At 33.1% G+C, this 23,539-nt stretch overlaps 3 protein-coding genes across 4 annotated transcripts; 1 reads left to right on the top strand and 2 right to left on the bottom strand.

The window, feature by feature from the left end:
* Window positions 1-845: 845 nt before the first annotated feature.
* Window positions 846-3,006, top strand: LOC100243490 (ABC transporter G family member 10). Its single transcript, XM_002285345.4, has one exon. It carries the CDS (start codon window positions 1,112-1,114, stop codon window positions 2,951-2,953), a length of 1,842 nt encoding a protein of 613 aa, XP_002285381.1. The 5' UTR covers window positions 846-1,111; the 3' UTR covers window positions 2,954-3,006.
* A 152-nt stretch (window positions 3,007-3,158) lies between these two features.
* On the bottom strand, window positions 3,159-9,917 carry LOC100260593 (cold-responsive protein kinase 1). Of its 2 annotated transcripts, none has more exons than XM_002285355.4 (7): window positions 9,756-9,917; window positions 8,232-8,349; window positions 7,296-7,411; window positions 6,945-7,155; window positions 6,621-6,858; window positions 5,118-5,268; window positions 3,159-3,856 (listed from the first exon to the last, which is right to left on the bottom strand). In XM_002285355.4, exons 2-7 carry the CDS (start codon window positions 8,302-8,304, stop codon window positions 3,488-3,490), a joined length of 1,158 nt encoding a protein of 385 aa, XP_002285391.1. In that variant the 5' UTR covers window positions 8,305-8,349; window positions 9,756-9,917; the 3' UTR covers window positions 3,159-3,487. The 2 variants fall into 2 exon arrangements, with proteins under 2 accessions (XP_002285391.1, XP_019072410.1); XM_019216865.2 differs by lacking the exon at window positions 9,756-9,917 and adding an exon at window positions 9,675-9,742.
* Window positions 9,918-15,514: 5,597 nt separating this feature from the next.
* On the bottom strand, window positions 15,515-22,678 carry LOC100253735 (protein DJ-1 homolog B). The gene is made up of 8 exons (XM_010645827.3): window positions 22,490-22,678; window positions 22,183-22,383; window positions 21,033-21,182; window positions 19,996-20,178; window positions 17,977-18,054; window positions 16,518-16,718; window positions 16,304-16,444; window positions 15,515-15,918 (listed from the first exon to the last, which is right to left on the bottom strand). Exons 1-8 carry the CDS (start codon window positions 22,616-22,618, stop codon window positions 15,712-15,714), a joined length of 1,290 nt encoding a protein of 429 aa, XP_010644129.1. The 5' UTR covers window positions 22,619-22,678; the 3' UTR covers window positions 15,515-15,711.
* Between the last annotated feature and the right edge of the window lie 861 nt (window positions 22,679-23,539).

Genomic DNA, 23,539 nt, shown 5'->3' with positions numbered 1-23,539 from the left:
TAAGATCCTCTCTCTATGAAAATTTCCTTCAATCCAAACATCTAATATGAGGATTTCAAATTAATTTTTCTTTTTTAATCAAATTCCTCCCCTTTCAAACAAAATGTAAAATGAATTGTTGAGATTCAAAAGATGGTCGTCAACGTTTACCAACTTTCTCCACCAATATTATATCTTAATATTCTAATTAAATATTTTGAATTATTGAATCCTAATTTAAGTCCTCAAATAAATGGACTATTTTTTTTTTTGGAAAATAGCTTATGTCCCAAATAATAATAATAATAATAATAAATCTAAAAATAAGATAAATATTTATATGCAAGAATTTAGTTGTCGATTAATATCGATGATATGACAAGTAAAAGGGGCATTTTAAAGAATAATTAAATAACTCATTAAAGCACGTATTTCAAATTATTTTTAAATAGATGAAAATAATACCGATTTAAAAATTTTAAGGTTCATTTTTTACATATATCTTAAAATTATTGTGAACATTAAAGTTTGGGATTATCAAATACCTTCAAAATTATCATTACAATGAATACATTAGTATCTTTTAGTATTACAAAATTTTAAAAATATATATATTGTATGTCTTATCATACTTCTATATTCCAAAAAAGAAAAAGAAAAATTGATTTTTTCCAAATTTGGTAGCCCTAATTAATCCAAATTGACCTTGAAACCCTAGAGAACCCCATGTCATAACTCAAAAGTCATTATAACTAGTAAAACAAACTACCTAGAGCTGTCAAAGGCAAGGGTAAGGGTTGGGGAAGATGGTGAGGCAACCAACACCAACCCTTTACAGTCAACAGTCTGTTCACCCACAAACCCTTTTGCTTTCTTGCTACTTCTCACAAACCACCCCATTTCCCCAAACACCAAAAAAACTCACCAAGTCAAAGCCCAAAGCCCATTCTCAACATGCATGTGCCTGTAGCCCACTTTGTATGGGAATAACTTGTATGCAAAAACCACGCAAGTTTGGTGTGGTAGCTCATCTTCTCCCTCGCAGCCTTCTTCACATCTCACCCCAAACCTCTCCCTCTCCTTCTCATCTCTCCCATTGTTCTTCTTCTCCTCCATTTCCACCTCTATCTCCATGGAACTGCCAGTGAAGTCACCAGCTTCGCGTGCCCGGAAAGGGTCTTACAGGATAGAAACCAGGAGTTTGTCCTACAAGCTGGGCAGTAGGTATGATGAGGTGAAAAGGGTCTGTTGTGGTTGGGGTTCTGAGGAGGTTCCTGAGTTGATACTGAAGGGTGTGAGTTGTGAAGCTAGGCCTGGTGAGATCACTGCCATTGCTGGTCCTAGTGGGGCTGGGAAGACCACATTGCTTGAAGTTCTTGCTGGGAGGACATGTGGTAGAGTCTGTGGACAGGTGCTTGTGAATGATCAGGCCATGGATGCTGGACTTTTTCGTCGAAAATCGGGGTATGTGACTCAAGATGATGCATTGTTTCCATTGCTGACTGTTGAAGAAACTCTCATGTATAGTGCTCTTTTGAGGCTTCAGGGTGGGAGAAGAGAGGCTGGCAGTAGGGTGAAGGAGCTGATGAGGGAGCTTGGATTGGAACATGTTGCAGGTTCCAGGATTGGTGGGGGAGGATCAAATGGAGGCATTTCAGGTGGGGAGAGAAGAAGAGTTTCCATTGGAGCCGAATTAGTCCATGATCCTGCTGTTATTTTCATCGACGAACCGACTTCAGGGTTGGATTCAGCATCAGCTCTGCATCTGATCTTGCTGCTGAAAGCTACGATGGTTGGTCAAGGAAAGACTGTTGTTTTAACCATTCATCAGCCTGGTTTCCGAATCCTCGAGCTCGTTGACCGTCTCGTTTTGCTCTCAAATGGACTGGTTCTTCACAATGGATCATTGAATCTTCTTGAAGAGAGGCTAAAGTTTGCTGGTCATTGCATTCCTAGGCATGTCAATGTGCTTGAATTCGCCATTGATATTGCAGAAAACTTGGCTGTACAACCTTCAGAAGCTCCCAACAACCACTTGGCTCTAGATGAAAAGGGTTCTAAAGAAAAAAAAGATGCATGCGCCAGCTTATACAGAGAAGAAAAGCCTCCCTTCTACTCGAATTCTCGGTTTGAGGAGGTTTTGATCCTAGGACAAAGATTTTGCAGCATCATATTTAGAACCAAGCAGCTCTTTGCTGCTAGAATCATACAAGCCTTAGTAGCTGGACTGGTACTTGGGACTGTGTTCATTAACACCAACAATGATCAAGGGAAAATGGCCTTACAAGCGCGAATTGGTTTCTTCGCCTTCACTCTCACTTTCTTGCTATCTTCCACAACAGAAGGCCTCCCGATTTTCCTGCAAGAGAGAAGAATTTTGATGAGGGAGACCTCAAGAGGAGCTTATAGAGTATCCTCTTATGTTCTATCAAACACCCTCATCTTTCTTCCTTTCCTTTTGATGGTTTCCCTTCTATACGCCACTCCTGTCTACTGGCTTGTAGGTTTGAGGAGGGATATGGATGGATTCCTCTACTTCTCCCTTGTGGTTTGGCTTGTTGTCTTAATGTCGAATTCATTCGTCGCGTGTTTCAGTGCTCTTGTCCCAAACTTCATCATGGGGACCTCTGTGATTTCAGGGCTCATGGGGTCTTTCTTCCTCTTTTCTGGGTACTTCATAGCCGAGAAAAACATACCCAGTTACTGGATTTTCATGCACTACTTGAGCTTGTTCAAGTACCCATTTGAGTGCTTCATGATAAACGAGTACGGAGGAGAGGAAGGGAAGAAGAGATGTGTGGAAAAAGAGGGAGACCAATGTGGTTTGTTTGGGGATGGTTTCCTAAGACAGCAAGGCCTCGAAGAGCCACAGAAATGGAGCAATTTGGCTGTGATGCTAGGGTTCATCTTGGGATACAGGCTGCTCTGTTTTTTTATTCTGTTGTGTAGATGCTGCAGAAGTACTAGAAACTAGATACAATCCTTACAGTTACAACAGAGGAAGAAAATATATACTTGTTTCTGTTCTTTTCTTCTTTCTATTCAATTGTTTTTTTATCATCTTTATAATGTTTACAATCATTGATTAAAGCTTTCTGTCTGCATTTGTACCTGCTATAAAATCTGCATTGAATCTTCACATACTTAAAATCGGAAAACAGAAGGAAGCCGCAAGAAAGTGCATCAAACACTCAACAGTTCATCGCCTTTTTTCCATTCATTTGACAAGATCAAATACAATATCTAATTGGGAAGTTGTAGAGAGAAAGCATTTCTGAGCTTTGGAAGACTAGTTTGTCTAAAAGAATACACTCCAATAGAGTTAACATGAATTGGAAAATGAAAGAAAAAAAAATATGATGGGTTATACAAAATATACAAGATCAGGAGTCTCACAACAAGGGGAACAGAAGGTAAACAAGGTTGATTCTTTCCCAGGGCAAAACTGGGAATTCTCTCTGAAAAGGAATTGAGTACCTCCAAAACGCTAAAAAGAATGCCTAAGATTTTACCCGCTTCGATCATATATTGAATTGAAGGTCATTGTGGCAATTGAAGTGGGCATTCCTGATGACAATGATGAATTGTCCAGCTTGCCTGAGCCAGATGCTGTATCAGACTTGTATCTCTGGGCACCTCCAACTTTAATGCCCATGAGCTCAGAAATGAGGCCAGGTCTGGATATATTGTCATCCACATCTGCCTCTCCTGTTAGCATGCTGACCACAGTAGACATGGTTGGCCGGGATTTTGGCATGTCTTGGGTGCAGAGCAGACCAATCTTGAGGAATCTGCAAACCTCCTCAATGTCGAAATCCCCATTCAATGATGTGTCCACTGCATCTGCTAGCTCCCTTCTCTCATGAAGCTCCCATACCTGCACCAGAGAACCAATTCGCAGATATGATTATTTTGAATGACCACAAGAGTCCATTATGCAGTCTCCTCACAGAAAATCTGTACAATAATTAGGTGATTGATTGAGCAAAACTGCTCAAACATTTAAGCATTTTGAAGAATTTACATCATAAGCACAATATTTTTGCCTTGTTCTCTTAAAAAGAATCCATAAAAAAAGGTGCAAGACGTTGGGAGTTCAAGCCTCATGTGGGCAAGAATGGACATATGCATCTTGAGATGAGATCCAACAAATCAAAATTGCTCATCAAGCCTACATTTCCATTCCCAGGCACTATATGCTCCATGTAGAACGCAAGGGAAAACAAGCTCCTACAGCAGGAAATTCAATGCCTCTGTGCCTGTTAAAATCTTTGAAAGTAGGCACTTATTTACAGTTCTTAACATCTCAGCTGACAATCTTGGCACTAACTTCTTGTTTCCAGGCCACCCCATTTCATCAAGCACAGGTTAAGGTGTGTTAGACATGCTAAACATAACAACAACTGATTTAGATGATGATTACATGACAGCCTAATGTGAGAAAACCAAACCACAGGGCTCAAACCCCCCCTGCCATCAGAATTTCCCCAAGAAACCAAACCCGCATGAAATGGAGTTTAACACCACACATAAGGGTAATAGAAATATTATTGAGCTTCTTCTGAGATGGGAAATCAGATCTCACATATTGAGAATCAAATGAGTGGACCATATTAATCATCATGTACACTAGTTATAACATGCACAAGTATCAAATATTAAATGATTCCACCGCAATAAAAGCATTGCCGATCATTTCCATGATTCCATTGAGTATACAAGTAGCCTTTTAATGTGTAAAGCCCTCACCCCGAGTGACCATTAATCAAATGGGAATCATTTCCATGACCGATGGTACTGGACCAATATTAGGATTTCACGGAATATAGGTTATGTTCACCCTGCTTGATCTATACGTTCAAAAGCTTCAACAAACACAAGACCATTCAATTCACATTGGGCGTCCAAAGATGCCTTAAATAAAGAATAGTTTCAATATTAACCTGTCTGAACCTAAAATATTCCCGTTATCTTAAACCAACACAGTTTTTGTTTCAACGTTGCTAATTTGGAACATATAGTTTTTAGTTTTCTGGAGGAACAACTTCCATACTAAAATGTTATCCTGGACAACCTAGACAAACAACATTTCAGGATTTAAAACAGATAAAAACTATGAGCGTTCAAGAAATCCATACCATTTCAAGAAGAAAATGTTCCCCATAAGCTAACCGTGTATTCTTGTTGCTTCTCCCACAAACAATTTCCAAGAGGAGAACACCAAAACTGTAAATATCTGCTTTCCTCGTCAGCTGACCTCTTATTGCATACTCAGGGGCCAAATAACCTCTACAAACACCAAAATTGGATTCCCATAAATATAAACATGATGGAAAGAAAATTAAATGAAAAAGATAGATCCCAGGGCACTGCTCACTCATAGGGGCAGCACCTGCCTAATCTTTATCAACGAGTCCTAGCAAGCGTTTGGATTAAAAGTAGGGAAAAGTGGGTTTTGACTCACTAATTTGAAAAAATATAGAAAAAGTAACACCAACTTTTATAAATCAATTTTATCTTCATCTATTTAAAAATATTTTAAAATACATGCACTTTTTCACAATTGAGATAATTATTTCCTGAAATAACCTTTTACTTGTCAAGTCAATAATACCAATTGGCAATTTTGTTTTACCATGAGAACTAATTAAAATAAGAAATTTAAAAAATTAAAAATACAATTAAAATTTTTAAAAAAATTAAAGCTAAAAATATAAATATATAATATTAACTTTCATTTCGCTAAATCAAAATATGGATATCAAGAAAAAACTAAAAATACAATTTGAGTTAATATTTTATTTTATTTTTTAATTTTTAATATTTTTTGTTTTAATTGTATTTAATTTTTAAGTATTTTAGTTTTAATTGTATTTTTAATTTTTAAAATTTCTTATTTTATTGTTGATGTCAGCTAACATAATTTTTATTCAATTTCATTCAAAAAAGATGAAAAGATGAGTGGATTTATATAATATAGGATATAAAATTATTATTAATTAGGGAATTAAAAAAAATTATTTATCAATTGAAGATCCTCGACAATTTTTCCAAAATGATTTGTATTTCATATTATATAATAAAAAAATTAAAATATATTTATTTGAAAGATACTTTTATCAAATTAAAATGATAAATTAATTTTTTGATAATTTTATTTAATATTATCAAGTAAAAGGGTATTTCAATAAATAATTATTTGACTTATATGAAAAACTACATGTATTTTAAAATATTTTTAAATCAATGAAGATAAAATTGATTTATAAAAGTTAGGGTTTCTTTTTCTATATTTTTTCAAATTAGTGAGTCAAAACCCACTTTTCTCTTAAAAGTAAGCATCTAATTCTGGAAAGAAAAAAAAAGAAAAAAAAAAAGTAAGATGGTTAAGATGGTACAATCAGGTACCATCAGGACTATTTTAGTGGAGTAGACCTCTGAAGCAGGACTATTAAATGGCTAACCCAACCTTCCTCTCAATTGTACAACACATGCAAATTGTTGGAGTATTATCAAGAACATGTATTTTACATTCCATTTTTACAATCCCTTAAATAGCAGACTATTGAAAGTCACCATGATTAAATTTATTGATAATGATGAATATTATTGAATAAGATAAAATGAATCTCTGAACTTACGTTGTTCCAGCAACACGTGTACTAACATGAGTCTGGTCTTCTGGAATGAGCTTTGCTAGACCAAAATCAGAGATTTTGGGAGTCAGGTCTTTGTCAAGGAGGATATTGCTTGCTTTGATATCTCTATGAACAATATGCGGATGGACCTCCTCATGAAGAAATGCAAGCCCCCTTGCAACACCAATGCAAATTTTTGTTCGGGTTTTCCAACTAAATTGGATGCCACTGTGTCCTCCATCTATAAGAAAAGAGGATCTAAATTATAATCATGTCTAGATTATTAATGTAATAGGGTTTAATATCAGGAAGGTTCTGTGGGCTTACCCAAAAGAGTTTGTGCAAGGCTATTATTCTCAAGATAGCCATAGACCAAGATTCTTTGATCCTCGTCAACACAACAACCATACAACTCTACAAGGTTTTCATGCTCAATTACTGAGATCACACTTAACTCTGTCAAAAATTCTCGTAATCCTTGCCGTGACTGAGCTGAAAGCACCTTTATGGCCACAACGGTGCCATCTCTGAGTGTTCCCTGTCCATCCAAAAGTAATTTCAAAAGAAAGAATGTTATTGGAAAAGACAAATGGTCCACTCACTGTGCGAGCACGAACGATCACAGATATCTCTCATTCCTTAAAAATACATAGACAAGATCAGACAATGTTCAATTACCTTGTAGACGGAACCAAAACCTCCCTCCCCAATTTTATTAGCCAGACTAAAATCCTGTGTGGCAATTCGCAATTCTCTGTAACTGTACCTATTGACATTCTGGATTCCTGAAACCACTGCACCAATTTGAACTCGGTCAGAAGCTTATACATTTGTATATATGATCCATTTAACCTGTCAGAACTTTGAAGCAATTAAAGGAGACAACAAAACCGGTGTATCAGATGCTGACAGAGATGTTGTCTCAAATAAAACCAAGCAGAAGCAAGAATCACCCAAGATGCAAAGTCTGTGACCCTATGTTTAGTTAGATGATAATGCTGGAAAGTGAAATAGCAACTTTCCTGTAATGTGACAATTTCCCTACATTACAAGTGGCACAAGAGGCACAACTTTGCTAAGGAAGTGCAAGATTATGGAAGTCCTGCATCAAATAATTTCCCACAAATTCCATATGGAACTAAACTTCTAACGGAAACACAACATTTTCAGAGTGTTCCTTAACTGTCAAGTTAACCAAAGAAGCCTAATGGCAGGTTTGATTGTCCATCTATGACAATATAGCAACAAGTGGAGTTTCTAACCTGCAGACCACTTAGTAGAGCTTCAAGCATCTTATGGCTTCATATCGCAGATTTGAAACAAAAGGTTCATAAGATATTATTAGCCTCTTCCAGACCACAAATCCTCCTTGGAATTTGTAAATTCCACTTCTGTACAAACTACTTACATTCCAGTTTAGAAACACATAGGGGAGTTAACCTACTGTCAATATTCTAAATCAGCCATAATAGTTGGTATAACATGTCTGAATAGTAATTTACCATGCCTATACCGACCTTAGCTAATGAATTTCAGTTCTATGATGGAAACACCAAAATAATACTCACGATGATTAGGAAAAAGAGTAAAGAATAAAACTGTTTGGTTATGTACCGTCATCAACTTCTGCTGTTCGTGTAATTGAAGAAGCTACCTTCTTTCTAAAACAGAAAGAGAAACAAGTCATCACCAGCTTGTTTATGCCAATCAATAGCTAAACCAAACTACTGCCCTGTCAAATGAACCATTTAAGACAAACAAGTTATTATGGAAATTCACCAAAATCAGAGTTAGTACCTAACCTCTCTGAAATAAAATCAATTTTACCTTATCACAAGACCTATACCTCCAATCAAAAACTTCTTGAAAGAAAAAAAAGGGAATTAAATTTATTTCCCTCAATGCATCATAATAATAACAATAACAAAGGTAAATACCGATCATAGATTCGTAATCGACTTCAATAACAGCCAAGACAAAAACTGCCCCTCCAATAAATAACAATTAAACACAAAGATGCTATTTTGCAACATTAGTGATATGAGTTCCGATATTAAGTTTTTTTTAAAATTTTGTCCACATATAAGTTCTTCATGAAATGCCATCTGAAATCCTAACCTTAAATTTATTCACAAATGAACCAGAAGGAAGATACTTATGCAATACCTAAACTTTTGTGAAATTTAAATGAAAAGCTAAGGGACCTTTGTTAGCCTCTGATATCGGATTTTCTCGCAAAATAACTAAAGAAAATGGTGTAATCCCACAATATTTCTTCTATAGATCACCCCTTACAAAAATATAAGCTTAGGTTTTGATTGGGGGCCCCTCGGGCCGAAATGAAAATGATATTCTAGAGAACCATTCCCATATCTGAAAATGAAGTGACAAAAAGACAGTTCAACGTTTCATGAAAACTGACCATTTCCAGGTGCTCTTCCAAACCTGTCGCCTTTATTATTTTCACTACCAAATGGGTTACTTTCTTTTTCTTTTTCTTTTCCTTTTTCCCCCACTTTCCCAGAAACCAAACAGAACCTAAAAGTATACTACATCCAACTCAAATTCATGAAAAACCTGATTCTCCTTAATTAAGAGAAAAGAAGTTCTAATGGAAAGAGAAACATAGGAACACACAAATTATAACATGAATTATTATCAAATTCCAATAATGATTTTTGACTAAATCAAAATCCTCATTACTTTTTCCCCATAAAATATATAAAGAAAGTTAAAGACAAGGAAAAATACACAAGATTGAGCTAAAACTCTAACTTTTCCATATCAATCTGCATTGAATTGGTCAATCAAAATAAGAGCACCACTTTAAATCCCAAAAAAGCCACAATTACCATAAAACATTCAAACAAAAGGTGAAAAAATGAATGAAGATCGGAGGAAAAGAAAATCAAACTCTGAAACCGAAAATTTTCTTTATATACAACCAGGTAAAGCTAAAAACCCAGACCCAACTGGGTCTAGCACGCAAAATTGACCCAGTTGAGTTGGGATTTTTCTTTAAAAAAAAAAAATCATTTCTTTTGGAGAGAGGAGCACCAGAAACAAAGACCAACGATCTTGTTTTCTTCACTTTTCCTTCTTTTTCTCGGAAACCAAACAAGTAGATGCATAGCTCACCTGGGATTCTCTAAAACAGCAGAAAAAATCGAGAGAAGTAGAGATGACTAAGAATTGATTCAGCTTTGAAATGTTGTCCAACGTCCGCAGGGACGAGGAAAGACAGTAATGTCTGAGAAAGTCAACATCATTTGCTCATTCTCCCCTGCCGGCTCATTTATCTGCCAATAAATTCTTTTGAAAAATAATATATCTTTTTTAATTTATAAAAACTAATTTAATCCTTAAATATAAAAATTAATTTTTTGAATTATTCTTTATGAAAATGTGGCACGCTTATGTAAAAGTTTTTAAGGTATATTTTATTTTTTAAAATTATTCTTCAAAATAATTTATAAAAAAATAGCTAAAAATGACTCAAATGTATTTTAAAAAAATAATTCATTTTTCAAAATAAATTCTAAAAAACATTAGGAAATGTTTGATAATGGTTTTCCAAAACAGTTTTTGATAATATTTTTTGAAATTTATTTTATGATATTTTATAAAATAACATATTGTTCATAAATGTAAAATGTTTTCAATCTACTTTTAAATATGATTTAAAAATAAATTTATATCTAATGTTTTATTTTTAATCATTTTACATGTTTATATAATTATTTTTTAAAACAACCCTAAAAAAATCAAGTAAAAATAAAATAAAATAACTAAAAGATATTTTCTAAAATGTCCTATTTTTTGGAAAAAAAAATCATTTTTAGTTGTCAAACATTTTTTTTCCTTTTTAAACTGAAAACTATTCCACTTTTCTTTACCAAATAGCTATATATATATAATTATTAAATATATTTTTTAAATAAAAGACCGTTTGTTTTGGAAGTTGGTTGAACATGGTTATGTGAAACCAAAGTTTGGTTAATCTCGGTTTTAATGATAACAAAATAAAATTTGAAACTAATTATTATATTTCAAATATGATTAGACAGAAAAATTCTCAAAGTGGCAATCACAAAGATAAAATCAAGTCAAAGATAAATCAATAACAATAAAAAAATATAAAAAATAAGTGTTTTTCAAAACTTAAGTTTTATATGATATATTTGTAAGGTTGTTAGTGCACTAAATCTTTCATGTACTACATTATTAATTTATACATAAAAACCATCCAAAAGTAATTTTGTTTTAAATCCTTTAAAATTTGATGATTTCATATTTTCAAGTAAAACTTTGTGTCAAATGTTTTTCAAACTTGTTTAAAAGGTTTTAAGTTAAAAAATATGGTTGTTGAGTAAAAAACGGCTCAACTAATTAAACCGGATGATGAACTAGTTAACCTATTCAACTCAATCAATCAAATAGTGTAAAAATCTTCTCTCTCTTTCAAAATGCTTGTTCAACCGGTCGAGGTCCAGTCAAGAGGCGATCGAGGTCCGATCAATGGGAGATCGAGGTTTGGTTGAGGTCCAACGATCATCTGTCAAGTATTAAATGCAAACGATTAATCAACCGGTCAAACCCCCAACAGCTAGTTTGATCATTTTCCTCTATAAAAAGGTTACAATTTTCATTGTTTTAAGAGTTTAAACTTCCTAAACCTTTCTTGAATATATTTGAGCCTTGAAAAAATGTTTTTTAGTGCATCATTATTTTAAATTTTGCATATCATTAGTACACTTTTCAATCCTAGTTTTTCTTGTACATTTGAGTTTAAAGTTTTGTATTAGGATTTTGTAAGATTATTTATTATCTTTTGTAAACCTTTGAGAGGAAAAATCTAAATGTGAGATATCACTTAGGGATGCTCAAGTGTAGGGTATCACTTGAGGGATTGTTTAATCCCATGGTAAGATATAGGATAATATACATATCGATGTATCAAAAATTTATTTTTTATCAATTTTTTATTTTTAAATATACTCATTTTACAAAATATTTTTTATTATAAATTTAATTTATAATTAAAAAACTGAAAAAAAATATTTATAAAATAATATAATATATATAATTTATATTCATGTCATAAATTAAATATGAATATAATATAATATATAACATATCTCATTTGATATTCTACCATAGGATATGTATATTCAAGGATATCTGAAAATCATATCTTATCTAATAAGATATATATCATATCTCACCAACCAAACGTAACATAAAGGTTTAAATAGAAAATGGGTTTGGGACATGTTACCCCATCCCAACCTTGCCCCATTTATTGCAAATAATTTTCATTTCTATTCTATTAAAAAATTTTAAAAATTTAAGCAAAGTAGGGCAAGTATGATTTTTCCATACTCGCCTTGTCAGGTTAACTCTATTTTGAAATTTTTAATTTTAAAAAATATTTAAAACAAAAATTAATTACATCAAAATAAATATATTTTATAAATAAATAAAATATTATAATTTTTATAACTTATTTTATTATTATTATATATTAAAATAGAAAAAAAATCAAATTAAATTATTTTTTAAATTTAATTTTATATATAATCTAGATTGGCCAGACAAGACAATACAATACCCGAACTTGCCCCAAATTAAAATATATAAAAAAATCACAAATCCACCATAAACTTATTTATTCAAATGTCAAACTCGTCCCATTAAGAGTTGGGTGAAATAAGTATTTGAAAAAACTCGTCCCATTGTCATCCCTATAATGGATTAATAATATACATTAAATTTTATTTGAACTATAGTCTAAACAACAATTTTGTATTTGATAAACCTTTCATAATACTAAACTTAGAAAATATTCAACATTTATACCTAAAATTGGATAACAAAAAATTATTTAAAGCAAAGTATTAATTCACTTAAGTACAAAAATCTGATTCTTTACTCAAAAATCAAAATTTTTAAATAAATTATATTTAGAAATTAAATTTATTTATATGGCTTGCATGTGAACTCTCACATGACTTAAGTCCTCCATGTGCTTGAACAAGAAGAGTTCGTTCATACTCAAGGAATACCCTTAAAAGTAGCTTATAAAAGTCAAATAATAAAATATATTATCAACTTTAAAGCATAGGTTAGATTTAGGGTAAATCTTTTTGTCCAAGTAATCCTTTGTTTAATCTTCCTTGAACGTGTATAAAATATAAATATAATAAAGTTATAAAAAGATAATCAAAGATGATGAAATAATTGAAGATCGGAAATATTATAAACATAGATCAATGGTACAATCTAATGTCGGTCCATAAATTTACTTTGAAATTGGAAAAAGTCATAATATTTATAATCATATGATTTATACATATGGGACAATAAGCTTTTATTACATACGACTAGGAACAATTATATCATTTATGTCATATTTTTCTTCTCGTATTCACACCATTCAAGTAATTGTCATACATTTTATCTCTACTATTTTTAAAAGAATATATAAATATTTTTTTAAGTTATATTTTTTTATTTCTATATATAGTTTTGACAATGCTATGATAAGAAGTTAAGAAAGAAAAAAAAGAAAGGATTATTCTTGATGACTTTTGCTGCTTTGCATGATTTTGGATGATTTTTTAATGTTAAAAAATGAGGCATTATGTTTTTTATTTTGTTATAAAAAAAATAAAAAAATAAACCAAACAACCGAAAAAAGAGTATTAGGGCATGATTAGCAATTGTTTTCAACGACGGTTTTTTATTCTTTAGAATAAAAAAACCAAGAAAACAAGTTTAATGACCAAAAACTGTTTTTTATTTTCTATTTAAAAAAAAAAAATCAAACAACCATAAAAAGAGTATTAGGCATGTTTAGCAATTATTTTCAATAACCATTTTTTGTCCCCCACAACAAAAAAAAAAAAACCAGGAAAACAAGTTTGGTAACCAAAAACTATTTTTATTTTATATTTTTAAGAATAAATGAAAACATTTTTTTAGTTAATTTTTAAATTTTTCTAGTTGTATTTTGTTTTAAAAATTAATTATACAAATATATAGAATGATTAAAAATAAAGCACTAAATAGAAATTTTTGTGACCTGGATTCAACATTTGTCCCTATCATTCGTATGAAAGTGGAAAGATTAATGCTTTTTCTTAAAAATGATTTGGGAAACAATTTTTTATTTAATAGAAAATTTTCAAATATCAAAATCATCTTCTTTTAGAAAAAAAAAAAACATCAACGCTTTCATTGGTGTGAAACCCTGTTAAAATATGCTTCAAAATTCATCTTAATAATGAAAATGACAAATTTAAAAGTAATCCATGGAATATGATGGAATGGACATTGAATCCAAGACTTGTTTTTTCCCCACTTTGATATGAACCTTGGAAAAGACTATGTCAACCCACTATCAACATGTTCCCACGTGCAGACTAAAATTCTAAAAGTATTTCAACGACCACTAGTCTAAAAATAAAATAAAATAAAATAAAATAAATCTAAGTATCAAAAATTCACCTTGACCATGGACAAAGCCACACCCATCCCCATGCCATCTAATGCAACTTGAGGGGATCATCCCAAATCCAAATCAAAGCTCGACTTTGATTGAATAATCATTTAACTTTGAATTAATTTTTTTTAATTCAAATCAATTTTGGATTTAACTTTAATTAACGTTCAAGTATCCCAAACTCGATTATAATATTTTTATGAAACCTTATCATATATAATAATATTTATTTTCCAAGATGTGACTGGAAGAAGTTGACCTGTTGGAACCACCTCTACCCCGACATAATCCCACTTGGCCAACATAATCCCATTTAGCACATAAAAATAATAACAAAATAACAAAATATTTAAGAAGTGTTTTTAAAAACAACATATTTTCTGTTTCAAACATGCTCTTCTGTTTTTTTTATTCCAAAAAACAGAAAACTGTTTTTAAAAACAACAACCATGTTTGGTGTGAGTCCCTTTAAAAGAGTTTCCATTAAAAATACTACTCATAGAAACATTGCATTTAAAAGTTACTAAACTAAATTCACCCTGTATTTTAAACTTCATATTAACTTTACAAATAGAGGTGTACTTTTCTCCTTTTTCAAAATGGAGATCTCTCCACTCTGCGGTTGACTTGATGACAGAAAGGAGCTTTCACTAATCAATAGTGGTGAGTGGTAACCAGTAAAGACTCTCATTCTTTATGGAACCTTACCCTCACTTTGAATACAAAGTGGGCGGCTTTGTGGAAACTGGGGTTGACAATGAAAGAAATGAAAATAACAGATGGACTAAAAAATTTGAGGACTTATTCCATAAATTTGGACTCTGAATTGAGTTTAGGGGCAAAACATGGGAAGAAGCTATCGACATCATCATGCTGAGGGACAATCTATCTCTCAACCCATAAACCTTGGTTCTAAGACCAATTCTTGGTTCAGTGTTCAACAGATGTCCAACCCATCCGGGCAAGAGTAGTGAAGCTTCATAAGGTCTTTCAGTTCATGTGCAAGTAGCCTGCATCTTCACAAACATATTTATTTCACCAAGCCTCTCCAAGATATTGCCTAAATCGTTACGTCTTTCATGCAGGTCAAAGCTTACTCAACAAGGAATTTCACTACCTTAGAACCGTTATAATTACAGCCACCATTTACCAGAGCTTCGGTCGTCAATTCCCCTGTCATCAAGTCACCAACTTCCTTGACCTTTTGACAATGGGCAAGCGTATCAGCCCCATATATGGCCTTATGACTTTGCAGAGACCTATGTTTTTGGTAAACTGGATATATGGAATGGACATTGAATCCAAGACTTGTTTTTTCCCCACTCAGCATCCATCATGACACCCATCTCAGGATAAACTGGAAATATCATCAGAATGAGGAGCTACAACTGGGTGGATTAACTATGATCTTCTCTACTATAATATGAAATTATACAAAACCATACATCGAGTTCTGTTATTTGAAGCTCGTTTATTTATAAACAAGACTTCTGCGCATGGCCATGAACTGAACGACATATTCAAATATGCATTCAGATTTTCGTTTCAGTCTTTCTACTAACTTCAGCAGTAGTAGGGGGGAAATACTCTTTACTGGCTTGAGAAAAGCATTACCTTTGCAAGCTCTAGTGCTTTACCGTGGCCAAAGAACTTCTCAATGATTGCCAGTGCAAACTCCATGGAAGTTCCGGGGCCTCTGCTGGTAATGAGGTTGCCATCAACCAGAACCCTGTTCTCGATTTCACTCTGATCGGACAGCTTGCTACATAGTGCAGGAAAAGCTGTGGCCTTCTTGCCCTGGATAAGAGCAGATTATATTTCTCAAGTACAAGCACTGAATATAAGGAATCTAAAGCTGAAGTTCAAGAATTATTCAGTGGAAGGAACAATTTGGAATTCAGAAAATATATGGGACATGGTAAAGCAGAATATTGACAAGAATTTAATAAAAAAATGGGGAATAAATTTGGTGACATATATGAGGAACCCATTAGCATAAATAATGCCTAATTCAAGAATGATGAATATGTTATAAAATCCGGTTCTATAACATTGATGAATTCATGCATAGTTTTTTTTTTTAAATAATAATAATAATAATAATAATAACAACAATAATAATTTGGAGAATTTGGTCCCAATTATGAGAATAATGAATAAAAAAATCAGTAAACGATGCTACCTTGAGTAAGCCATGGGGCTCCAGGACGAGAGCTGGGGATGCACATATTGCTCCATATGGTTTATTTGACTCCCTCTGATTCTTTAGCAAATTCACCAGTTTTTCTGAGCTGGCAAATGCTTGGGCACCACCTAGTCCACCCTGCAAATATTTAGCATAAGATTAAGCTTAATTGGTTGGTAATGACAAATGGGAGATGAAAAACCCAACTTACTGGCAAGACGATTAGGTCATATGAAAGTTTAACAGCTTCATCAAGAAGCACATCTGCCACTAGTTTCACTTTTCGTGAAGCCACAATTTCTAATTTGTCTTCAACAGAGGCCACCACAACATTTGCCTTTGCTCGACGCAGAAAATCAATGATTATAACAGCTTCCATTTCTTCTGTGCCATTAGCAATAGGCACAAGAATCTGAAAGGAAACTAAAGTTAATTATCCACAACTCAAAGAACGGTTGCTTCCAATTAGGTGAAAATATCTGGAGTTATGAGACATATCATAATTATACAGTGGACAACAAGAAGCGGAAGATCAGATTCCATACCATCTCATTATTTAAGAATATCTGCAGTATTAGTATGCAAGTTTCATTTTAGAAATAATGCAAAAGTCACATGAGCCTAAGAAAAGGAAATACAGAACTTAGGCAACTTGTATTTGCATGTAAGCAATATATAAGTACAGTATGAACGCAACAGCTTTAATTCTGCTTAGTCAAACCACACTTGCCTGTGGAGTTGGGAGATATAAAAAATGTAAATTTGGGTGGATGAACAATAAAATATATTAAATTTGTGGTGATATCATCGAACCCGAAATGTAGGCTCTAAATATTGAATTTTATAATGCTGTTTCATTTTAGAGACATTAAGCATGATAATCTTGTGCTCGGAAGGATCCAGAAATTTATAAAATAAAAGGCATCCTAAAAGACTTCAACATCCCCATTCATTTACCTCTTCTTCTCCTTTTTATTTTTATTTTTTTCCATTTCATTTTATTCTACTTTTGTGCAACTAGAAAACTAGAATGTGAAGGAACTAGCGGGTTCCTATGAGACAAATGGAATAAAAACATAAAAAGCAGGAGATAGTGTCCACAACAGAAAACCATATTTAAATTTTAGAGGCCAAGTTGAAGCCCAGTCATAGAAAGAAGCAGAATACAAAGCCCTGGAAAAGTGAAGTAAAGAAGGGAGATATGGTGAGGAACAGTGGAGAATAAAGTGAAAAAAAAGGCCAAAAATATACAGGCAGATATCATGGCAATCAGTGAAACATGACCATGCATATAGCAGAGATGCATGCAGTTTTAAATAGACATCACTAAAACCAAATGCTTGGATAAATCATGCAGCAATAAGATATAACAAGCATAACCTGATGAAGGAGAAGAAGGATAAGAAAAAGAAAAACAAAGAAAGGAAGAGATGCAGAGCTCAAAACATTCATAACTGCACCATCCAAAATCTGCACATTGTATGGCAACTTGAGAGAGAAAAAGGGGGCACAGAAGGTGGGTTTTGGGCAAGTGTGTCGGTTATGGGTGTGCTTGGGGTTGTAGCTGTGAGGCGGGTAGTCAACGGGCCAGAGAATAGGAGAAAAAACAGAAGAAAAGGAGAAAAAACAGAAGCACTAAAAAATTATAACAGAAACTATCGAAATCTCACCTGAGGATTGTCACACTTCCAATCAATCGGATTTAGCTCAGCCATGATGAATTTATCCCCAAGATTGGAACACATCACCTGAATATACCAGGGGGGAAGATGTCTGTTACAACAGAATCTACAGAACAGCAAGAGCTTGAATAACATGAAATGCATATGCAGAAGTGCAACTAACTCGACAGATATGTAAGTCAAAACTATTTGTTGATAGATGTTTCCAGAAATCATGCATTGCAGTTCAACAATAGCAAAAGTTTAGCTTATAAATTGAGTGTTAAGGCAGCAGCTACAGTTTCCAACTATTCAGCATCAAATATCCCATTATGGTGAATGTTAAGATTATCACTCGAGGCTTATGACAGCAGACAGCATCAGAGAGTTCCGGTAATGACATATCACATTAAATTAGGACAGGAGCATACAAGTACATATGAGCACAACACAATATTGCTATTGCTGCCAACTCAATAGAGTAACTTCCTCAACCATGTATGTTTTAGTCAACCACAAGTTCAAACACCATAACCTCACCATATACAGCTACAACCTCTCACTTATCAATCACAGAAGCTAAAGCACTACTTCATTCAAGATGAGGGTCCAAGGGCTGAAACAGGAGTCCTGAACATCAACTTAAGGTAACAACTCAACATGCAACAATGAGCAAGAATAACCTAAACATGTACACATTGTAAGTTTTTCACTTGTCCAACCAGAAAATCTATCAAAACTCTTTCAAGGATTATTACAAAATTTGATAATATGCAAGGTACTGTAAACTATCATCTGGACTCAGGTAAACACCAGAAACTGTTCCCATAAGACAAAATTACCTGAATATAGTCAATGCAACATTATATCAAATTAATAACCACAGATTTGGACTGCAATACAGACAGCAGTGAATCAATTTGGTAGAAACATACTTGGACAGAAATGCAGTTTTGGGGACTCTCCTATTTGGTTAAGAAGAGGGGGGAATGAAATGGATTCCAGAAATCCCCTCATCCACATCTTTTAAAGGTTCTGGAGCCCAAATACAACATCAATGGTAAATAGACTACCAGTTTAATAGAAAGAATGATTCTTTCACATCAGCACAAATCTGAGAGATATTATGAGGCATTAGATCTGAGATGTGCTCTTCATGTGCACCAGTCCAGGGACCATGTTTTCAAGTATAGGTTCAATTAAGTATCAGTTGACCCCAATTCAACTAGATACTAGCAGTTTTGTATGCTTTAACATGCAAAAAATAGTGAAAAATCACAAATACATTTCATATTTTAACAATGGCATGAACTATACATCCAGTCATACAAAAAATAAAATAAAAAATTCAAACAGAATTATCATGCCTGGTTATCCCACTTTTACACAAGCAACCACTAGCAATATCTTGTCAAGCTATCAAGCTTTTGGGTGACTAAGGTGTTAAATATTGGATAGGATCTACATGCGATTACATTATTATATGCTCTTTCAACAGGAAGATAACAAATATTTCAGCGCCATCCTAGAAGTGTTTGTAACCAATATAAAAACTAACATCCATTTCTATGATCTAACATAATTTAGATTTTTTTTTTTGATAAGTACATAAAATTAATATTTAAAAGTGCCAAGAAGGGGATAACGTAATTTATATATCAAATGGTCCTTTGCCACACTCTAGCAAGTTCATAAATGTCTTCTTACCATTTTGCACTCAATGAACAAAAGCTTGATAGCTGGAGAGATTATATCCTCAGGAACTTTATTTTACCAATTTTTCACTTCCTAAAATCTTCATTAGCACCAAGTAAAGCACTGTATCAGTTATTATCATTAATACCCTTCCTAACACTCCCACCAAGTCATTTTGAGAGACAGATTTATTCCTTAGATTCATCAATAATTTTTATCACCCAAACTTAAGAATTTTTATCGGACCAAACTTTCCCAGAAAAGTCCACATATTCTGATGCACATGTAAAATATAATCAATGAAAATAAAGGACAAAAGCAGAAACTAAATACCAGTGGCCCAGAAACTTCATTAGCTTTCTCTTTTCCATATAATTGCTCAACCAAAGAGACTGAGAACTCCATAGTAGTGCCTGGTCCACGACTCGTCACAACTTTGCCATCCTGTTGGACTCTTGATTCAACTGTAGTTGCAGTGGAAGACAATTGCTCCATGAATGATGGATAACAGGTTGCCTATTGAAAACAAACATTGCAGTAACTAAGAAACTCGATGAGGTGAATCTCCAAGTGCTATACAAGGAAGAAAACGAAGAATAAGAAAAATTTTCTGATCTAAGTTATTTAAAGTCAAGTTTAATAGTTATTTGAGTCTTGCCTCTTTCTAGTATATACTTTTCTTTACTTATAAAAAAAAAAAAGGTTATTTGAGTCTTCACTTAAATTTATAGAACTTTCTTTAAAAATTCGCCATTGGAACAAGTTTCAATACTTCAAATTTCCTATTTTCCAAAAGCTATTTTTTTATGGAAAAAAAAAAAAGAATTTTTATTTCTAAAAGTTTCTATTTCATAAAAATTCTAATTTCTAAAAAGTTTCTATTTTGTGGAAAGTGTCATGATTTGAGGGAAAAAATGAGATTCCTAATAAGTTGCAGATAAATGAAGTTTCTGTTTCATGGTCATATTCAATTTTTATGAATTTCTAAAGTCTATAAATATAGCTAATTGCTTTAAAATGAGATTAATTGATGATTGATAAATAATACCAATTTTTCAGCATATTGTGCAATTTCCAATAGTCATGCTCCATTGTTTCTCTTCTGGGTGAGATTCTTAGAAGACCTTAGTGAAACTTTAACTTTTCTATCTTTTTTCCTTTCCTGTCTTTTATTTTCTTTTCCCTCTCTCTCCTTAAATCCTAAAAAAGTGAATCCCTAGCCCACCAATTTCATTTTAGACAACCATCCCCCAAAGTGGTTCTACATCAAAGCTAGTCCGTCATTAACATCCAATCAACAATGACAACAATTATAACAGCAAAAACCCAGAAACAAAATATTGATATGTGACCAATCAAGTGCTTCTTACCTTCAAACCTTTCATCAAGCCCCATGATCCAAGTGCCACAGCAGGTGCCGCACAGATTCCAGCATAGAGCTGCCCATCAGCAGCATGCTTCTTTACCATGCTTTCCAGCATGCCACAATCTCTGAGAGTGGCAGCACCTGGCATTCCTCCCTGTGATGTAAAGCCCCAATTTCAATCTAAAACATTTTAACAGACCAAACTCACAACAAGCACACATACACAGAGAGAGAACATTCATCCAAATGTTCTGAATTCTGATAGCAGTTAAAATAATTTCAATAGCCTATTTCAGGTGTCATAGTTAAGATATCTACCTGAATAGTATAAATATTGTACAATTATGAATGAACAATTTCCTTTCAACTCCAAATGTTCCCATTCAGCCTCACACAAAAAGGAGATGGTACATGTTCCCTCCCCAGACATAAATTACATGACGTTTTTCTAACACAAACATCATCCATAAACTTGCAGAATGGTTGACACAAATAGTTATCATAAAAATTTAACTAGAAATTCTACTATAAAGTTGCCTCCAGAAGCTCTTCTATAAAAGTACCATCCAAACACACCAAAAAATACCAAAACTTTCAATTGAGAGGTAAACTCAAGTTATCAACAACAAGAATAAGCATTGATGAAAGGGAAAGAGTTTCGCTCCACCAAACTCAATAACAAAATCAATCTCATCCCATTTTCCAAATTTGGAAAAAAGTAACGTCCCAGAAACTCATCATTTTCTTTTCTTAAAATTGTCTGCCCTTTCAGAACACCAAAAATAAATAAATAAATAAAAAGGTAGAAGAAAAACAAATAAAGACCTAACATTTCCAATAACACCGCATTTCAGGCCAAAACATCCTACCAACTGATCTTCTGCGTAGTTAACAATTTTTTCTGTTTTCAACAATAATAATAATATGAAAATGTATGTATTAACTAAAACTCTCCCTTTCTGGAAATGAAAATTCAAAACCACGACTTTTTAGTTTTTACCGATTCGGCTACTTTATAACAGACCCAATCCAGTAGAAATATCATATCTTCTCGGATCCCAAATATCCACAAACTCAATACTCGACTTTCAAAATCCCAATTCCTTTTTCCCACCAACCGAACAAAATGCGGGAGATAGACATAGAGATAATACCGGCAGCGAAATGAGATCGAAACCAGTATCAGCGCAGTCAGAAATTAGGGCATCCGCAACAATCTTCACGCCATGGCACGCATCAACTTGAAGCCGCTTCTCCACAGAAGCGACGGTCACATCGGCGCCAGCTCGCCGGAGCACATCGATGATGATCACCGCCTCCATCGGCTCCGAGCCGTGGGCGATCGGAACCAAAACCTATAATAAGGAAACCAGAAAAAGAAAAAAAAAAGCCAAAAAAAATTTATCCAAATTACGAATCTGACGGGCAGAAGCGCTTCTTCTCCAAAGAAGAAATCAGTACCTTACGAGAAGAAGAACCCATGGATGCCGAGACGGAGAGGGAGAAGGGCTTCTGAGTGAAACAACGTCGTGGAGGTATGCGTGTGAAGGGAGAGAGTGGACTCAGTGGAGTGAGGTGGCGTAAAGCCATTTTATAGCGCGCGTGCTGCTGGAAGCATTACAGTGGCAGCTTGCTTGTGGATATGCTTGAAAATGGAAATGGTCTCTCAAAAATAAATAAATTTAAAATAATTCTCAAAAAAAAAATCAAAATATTTCTTAATTATTTCAATATATATTAATTTGGAAACTCATAATAAAAAACATTTTTTTCTAACATATTTTCATAAAAATAAAATGCAAAATTTTTTAAATTGTTTTCATATTTTTTCAAATTATTACTCCAAATGCTATAAAAAATAAAAAATAAAACACCTCAATTTTATTCTTAAAAAATAATTTATTTTTATGACGAAATTTCTAAAGTTTTTTTTTTAAGCAATTTGAGATGTCGTTTGAATTCTTTGTCCGAAGGAAAAGAAGTTCTTGATAACAAGATGACATAAGGAGGAATTGGAATAAGAACAAGGACTTGGTTTTGAAGGAAATTTTTTTTTTAAGATATCCACTAACGGATATAAGAAATTTGCTAAGTAGTCGAATGAGATAAATTCGAATCTTTGATTTCATCACCCCAATAAAAAAACCAAGAATGATCAAAAGGGCAAAAGAAAAAAGATATAGTACAAAGTGTTAATCATATGACTTTGAGTTAAAAATTTGAGAAAACATTTTTGTTTTTAAATGGATAAGATATTCATTACCTAACAAGAGAGATCTTATTGGAGGTCTTCATAATGTTTCAATTTTCTCAAAATTTGATATGAAGTCTGGATTTTGGCAAATTCAATTTCATGAAAATGATAAGTACAAAATTGTATTCACTTTTCATTGGAGCATTATAAATGAATGTGATGTCTTTTGGTTTGAAGAATGTTTATTCAAAATTTCAAAATATAATGAATATCATTTTCAATTCATATACTAACTTCTCTTTAATATAGATTGATGA

This window comes from Vitis vinifera, chromosome 19 (assembly GCF_030704535.1).
Source record: "Vitis vinifera cultivar Pinot Noir 40024 chromosome 19, ASM3070453v1".
Classification (NCBI taxonomy): Eukaryota; Viridiplantae; Streptophyta; class Magnoliopsida; order Vitales; family Vitaceae; genus Vitis; species Vitis vinifera.
Note: the sequence above shows the minus strand (reverse complement) of the source record. Positions and strands in the feature narration are given on the sequence as shown.